Source organism: Condylura cristata, unplaced genomic scaffold, assembly GCF_000260355.1.
Source record: "Condylura cristata isolate star-nosed mole 26May11 unplaced genomic scaffold, ConCri1.0 scaffold00068, whole genome shotgun sequence".
Lineage (NCBI taxonomy): Eukaryota > Metazoa > Chordata > Mammalia > Eulipotyphla > Talpidae > Condylura > Condylura cristata.
The window spans coordinates 175,432-180,729 of record NW_004567169.1 but is presented as its reverse complement, the minus strand read 5'-3'; the positions used below and the strand labels follow the sequence as shown (position 1 = coordinate 180,729).

The following is a 5,298-nucleotide window of genomic DNA, read 5'->3' as shown; positions in this document are numbered from 1 at the left end:
TGACGCCCACTCATGAGGGCCGCGTGGAAGCAGGTGAGTCCCTGGGGTGGCGAGGGAGCACCGGAGTCCCCGAAATGAGCCGGGGTCCAGCAGACCGGCGGCCTCCCGGGAGTGGGCGGGGGGCTCCGAGGTGACCCTGCCCCGCGTGGGGGCCGCGCCGTGGGGTCTGCTGGGGTGGCGCAGGGCAGCCCTGCAGCCGGCGACCTAGCCCGAGTCGGAGTCCAGCTTCCCAGGGCCTTTCTGCGGCTCGCTGGCCGGTGGCGCGGGGCTGAGTGCAGCCTCACAGGGGCTGGTCCGGACGCGCTGCCCTGAGCCGGGCGCTGCCCAGGCCGGGCTGGACAGCTGGGGGTCCGCGTCCCAGAGCGGCTGCTGGACAGGGCGCCGGCCGGCACCGCGGCTCTTTGCCCGCCCAGCCTTGTGCTTTTACTAGAGGTGAGAATCACTGTCCCATCGCCTTGTCCAGGCCTCGTGTCTGTTTACATCCAAGCCCGTGTTCTGCCACCCAGATGAAGCCTGGGGGCGCCCCACCCCAGCAGGGTACCTGCAACTCCAGAGGGCTTTAGTGCGCGGCGAGTAAACCCCAACCGTGCACCCACGTCCCTCTCAGCACAACCCAGGGCCGTGTCCTGCGGCGAGTTGGGACGCTGTCCGCTCCTGAGGCTGCCCAGGCCCCAGGCGGGCCTTGTGCGTCTTCTGCGTCTATGGGGAGCTGAAAGGCAGGATCGGGGCCGGGGCGTGACCCCTCCCGCCTCTCACAGGCAGCTGCAGCAAGCAGAGGGTCCCTGTGACTGGAGGCGCACCCCACGATGGCCGGGCCCTCGCCTTTCAAGATGCGCCTGGTTCACCTGGACCTCAAGGGGGCGCCGCCGAGGGCCTCCTATCTCTCCGAGGTGAGACCAGCCACGGAGCGGCCTTCTGGAGAGGCATCCTGGCCCCCGAGGGCACGGCGCCAGGGATGGCCAAGGGAAGACAGGACAGGGACCCACCACCCCGTCCCTCCGGAGGACACGCTGGAGCCCGGAGACCCTGTGGAAAGTGGGGCCTCTGCAGGTGGAGACGGCCTGGGGGGGACGGCCGGGCGTGGGCTCCTGGCTAGGAGGGGACGCCACGGCCAGGGGGGCAGAGGGCATAGGGTGCCACAGGAGGGGTCAGCAGGTCCCCACAGTCAGGGGAAGCTCACAGCCCTGCCTGCCCTGGTTTGGGGCTTCTGACCCTACTGAGAATGAACTCTGGCTCTCAGCCCCCCACTGTGGCTCCAGAGAAGCAGTACAGACTTCGGGGTGCTCTGTGAGGGCCCAAGTGCAGCCTGACCCCCAGGCGGAGGGGGCGGGGCCGGGACCAGGGGGCTCCCTGCAGGAAAGAGGCCGGGACTCAGAGGGTGCTGGGGAGCCCCAAGGCCTCAGCCCTCCAGAAGTTCCTTCCAGACTTCGCCCCAGGAGGACACTTAGGGATGATCGAGATTGAACTGGGCAGGCAGAGGCGGGTCGGACGGGCAGTGGGGCCAGGGCAGTGCCTGGGGCCCAGCCCCGAGGCGGGAGACTCAGTGGGCGGGCGGGCAGCCCCCCAGGCTCGAGGCCCTCCAGAGCCAGGGCTGAGTGAGGGGGCCTGAGGCGAGGCGCGTGGGCCCCAGAGCCAGGAGCGGGTCACAGAGGAGAGATGTGGCCGAAAGGGGCGGGACAGGCAGCCAGAGGGACTGGTCCGTGGGCCCTGGGTGTGGGGTAACGCTGGACCGGGAGAGGGCGGCCGAGCGCCCCCGGGCCTGCCACACGCACAGGCAGGGAGGGCCGTTGGGCTCTGCCATACGCACCCAGAGGTGCCGCGAGTCCCCTGCCCCACGGGGACCCCTGGCTGGGGCGCAGGCCCCGGGGCGGTGTGAGTGGCGCTGGGCCCCCCTGTGCCCTGCCTCCTCCCGCTTCCTCCTCCACTTGGGGCCTCACTTGGCGGCCAGGCCAGCTCTCTTCCAGCTGGCGGTCTTGGGGTGCCACAGGTGTCTTGGACCCGACTGGGGGGGGTGGCGCGGGTTGGCCGCCTGTGCCGGCGACTTCAGGAGAAAGCTGCGGTGGGCAGAAGCGTTGGCCGGCAGGGCCAGCCCGTCACCGGCAAGGGAGGGCCAGGCGGGCTCTGGACACCTCAGGCCCGGGGGCTGCAGTCAGCGCGCTGGAGACGCTGCTGGGCCAGACCGGTCGTGCCTGCAGGTGACCTTGGTGTGTGAAGCCACCGGCCGGCCGACCTAGAAGCACCAGAACCACCTGAGCTGGCCGTGACAGGCCACACCGCCTTGGGGACTGGACAGAGGAGGGTCCCCCTGAGGATGGGCCCCGCTGCCAGGCCCAGGGGGAGCCGCGAATGGGGAGCCCCGTCCCAGCCCCGAAGGCACCCAGGCCGAGCGGCTGTGGGCATGGCGCAGCCCAGGCGGGGGAGGCGCCCGCCCCTCCCTGGGTCCCCTGGCGCCAGTCCCGCCCCAGCTCTTGCACTTGCAGGCGGCCGCCGGGCCTCGGGAGTGCCCTGTCCGGGGCACGGGAGCACGAGACAAGCGCCAGGAAAGTGAGAGTGGAGGGACAGCAGCAGATGGGGGCCTGGGGACCCGCTGCCCGGCCGGGGGGCCCGCTGGGGGGCCTCCCTGCCCGGCGGACGACACCACCTCGTGACCCCCGTCTCGCTCCCAGATTTTCCCTCTGTTCCACGCTCTGGGCGCAAACGGCCTCCTCATCGAGTATGAAGACATGTTCCCCTACGAGGGCCACCTGCGGCTGCTGCGCGCCCAGCACGCGTACAGGTACCGCGCAGGGTCACGGCGCCGAGTGCGGGCGGCAGCGCCCCCTGCTGGAGGGCGGGCGCAGCGCTGGGCGGCGGCGGGCCAGGCGGGCGCCGTGGGCTGAGTCTCTGACTACGAAGCGCGGCTTCGCCTTTCTCCCGGGAGCCGTCCTCTACGGCCGAAAGAATAAAGCGAGAACAGAGCACGTTCCCAAAGGAGAAACTGGACGCACTCAAACAGAAAATAGCTGGCCTCTGGCTCGCTGGAAGAAGTGCTGTGGTGTTCGCACTGAGTGCGCCGTGCAGGGGGGAGGCTGCAGGGGGAGGCTCCTGGGGAAGAGGCCGAGCAGCTTTTCGGTCTGGGCCGTGTGTGAACGGGAACAGCCTGGGCCCAGCGAGGATGTTAACTGGCCTCTCCAGAGGTGCAGCTGGGTTATGGCGTTGTGGGGCTCGGGGGAAAGGTGCGTCTGCAGTCCCCAGGGTGGGAACTGGCATCTCCAGGGTGGGAGGCTGCCCTGGGCCCCTGGGGAGGGGCCACCGGGGATCAGAGCCTCCCCGGTGTAGCCGCGGCTACTCTCCCGCGGGAGCACTTTGCGACTTGTCAGCAAAGGAGCAGCGGCGCCTGGGACCCGAGGGGTGTGGGGCCAGACTGAGATGCCAGGGGAGAGCCGCCCTCTCCTGCTGGACACGCCCTGGGGGCCCCAGGGCGGGGCGATGAGGCCCCCAGCGACCCAGCAGCGGCTGCCCTGGAAGTGGCCGCGCCTGGGAGCTCTAGCCGGCCTGCGGGGGGCCTGCTTCCTCTGAGGACCAGGCGGTCAGCGCGCGGGGTTCTGCAGTCCTGCCAAGCCACTGGGCAGTGAGATGGGCGGTCGGCCCCCGGGGCCCCTTTGGCCGTGACCACTCGCTGTCTGTTCCGTAGCCCCGCAGAGATCGCGCACATCCGGCAGCTGGCGGCGCAGCACGGGCTGGAGGTGGTGCCTCTGGTGCAGACGTTCGGGCACATGGAGGTACAGCCGCGCGGGGGGGGGGGCTGGCGAGGGTGGGGGGCATGGGGACCGACGGGGTGCTGGGGGAGCCCGGGCCAGAACAGGAGTGGGGGCGTGGGCAGGGGTGGCGGGGGAGGGGGGCCTGCAGCGCGAGCCCTTGTCCTCCACCCCCGCTGGGCCACATAGGAGGCGGGGCAGCCCGCCATGCTCTGCTGGGCACCCCCAGCACCAGTCTGCGTGTGGTGCCGACGGTCGCCCGCTGCTCTTACCCTGGTTCTCTCTTAATGGCGCCTCCCAGCCTTGGGCCCTTATGCGCTGGCCCCGCCCCTCTGTGCTCCGGCCCCGCCCAGTGTTCCGCCCCCGCGCCTTGGCCCCGCCCCTCCATGCTCCGCCCTCCGCGCCCCGGCCCCGCCCCTCCGTGCTCCACCCTCCGCACACAACCGCCTTTCTTTGAGGCTTTGTGTGTGTGGGCGTCTCCCATACCCGTTTTGCATTAACCTTTGTGTGCATTTGGGGTGAGGTTCCTTCTGGCTTGTCAAGTCTGTGGGAGGGACCCCTGTCCTGGGGCGGAGCGAGGGGCGTGCGCGGAGGGCCTGTGCTGCCGTTGGTGGGTTCGAGGGAGCACCCCCAAATTGCTGCCTCAGGACAAAGCTCTAGTCGCCCCTGGGAGCCCTGCCGGCCGCCCCCCTCCCCGCCCTTGGCCCCCCTTTGGCTTGGAGTTGCCTGCTGTCTGAATCTGTTTGGCTGTGAATCGCATCCCCTTTCCTGTGTTTCTGATCTGTGAACGTGGGGCGTCTGCCTGCCCCGTGGGGCCGCCCACGGTCAGGTGTTTATTCCACTTGGGGTCCCGAGCCTCTGGGTGCAGACGGGGTAGGCCTCCGCCTCCTGGCGACGGGGCCTCTGCCCTTCCTGCCGCATCTCTGCACATCCCAGACCAGTGGCCACAGGCGGAGCCCATGTGGCCCCGCTCTGGGCTCAGCCCCCAGGCCGGCGCCGTGGTGCTGGGGTGCCGTGGACTGGACCAGCCTCGCGTCCCGAGAACCCGGACCGCCTCCCTGTCCTCCCCCGCAGTTCGTGCTGAAGCACCCAGCTCTGGCTCACCTCCGGGAAGTGGCCCCGTTCCCCAACACCCTGAACCCCCACGAGGCGGAGTCCCTGGCCCTGGTGGGCGCCATGCTGGACCAGGTGCTGGGGCTGCACCCAGGCGCACAGTGGCTGCACATCGGCTGTGACGAGGTGGGAGCCCTCCCGGCCCGGCGTCTGCCCCCGAGGGGGGCAGGTGCCCACAGCGCAGGGCCAGCGGGCTGCGGAGGGCAGCAGGCAGCAGAGGGCGCCGCTGCACTGGGCCCTGACCAGAGCGCGCCGTCCGGGCCCAGAGGGGGGTCCCGCCCTTCAGGGGAGTCTCTGGCTTGCAGTCGCGAGACTCGCAAAACAATTTTCTGTCACTCACTGCTTTGAAGTGACTTCTGCGGACACCCCGGGGCCGCGCCACTGCTCCCCTCGCCACCCGAAAGACCGGGCCCTTGAGTGGGCGCCTAGTGCACCTCCCTGGCTGGCC

The 5,298-nt window shown here is 70.5% G+C and overlaps 2 protein-coding genes across 2 annotated transcripts in view; one reads left to right on the top strand and one right to left on the bottom strand.

Moving 5' to 3' along the window:
- OGFOD3 (2-oxoglutarate and iron-dependent oxygenase domain containing 3) overlaps positions 1–451 on the bottom strand; it is a 4,408-nt gene extending 3,957 nt beyond the window's left edge. Inside the window, exon 1 of the mRNA XM_004695513.2 lies at positions 444–451. Coding sequence (XP_004695570.1) covers positions 444–451 — 8 coding nt within the window. The remainder of the gene's footprint in view (positions 1–443) is intronic.
- HEXDC (hexosaminidase (glycosyl hydrolase family 20, catalytic domain) containing) overlaps positions 1–5,298 on the top strand; it is a 9,611-nt gene continuing 4,313 nt past the window's right edge. The window contains exons 1-5 of the mRNA XM_012734736.1: positions 1–33; positions 759–890; positions 2,667–2,776; positions 3,674–3,761; positions 4,812–4,976. Coding sequence (XP_012590190.1) covers positions 807–890; positions 2,667–2,776; positions 3,674–3,761; positions 4,812–4,976 — 447 coding nt within the window. The 5' untranslated portion in view covers positions 1–33; positions 759–806. The remainder of the gene's footprint in view (positions 34–758; positions 891–2,666; positions 2,777–3,673; positions 3,762–4,811; positions 4,977–5,298) is intronic.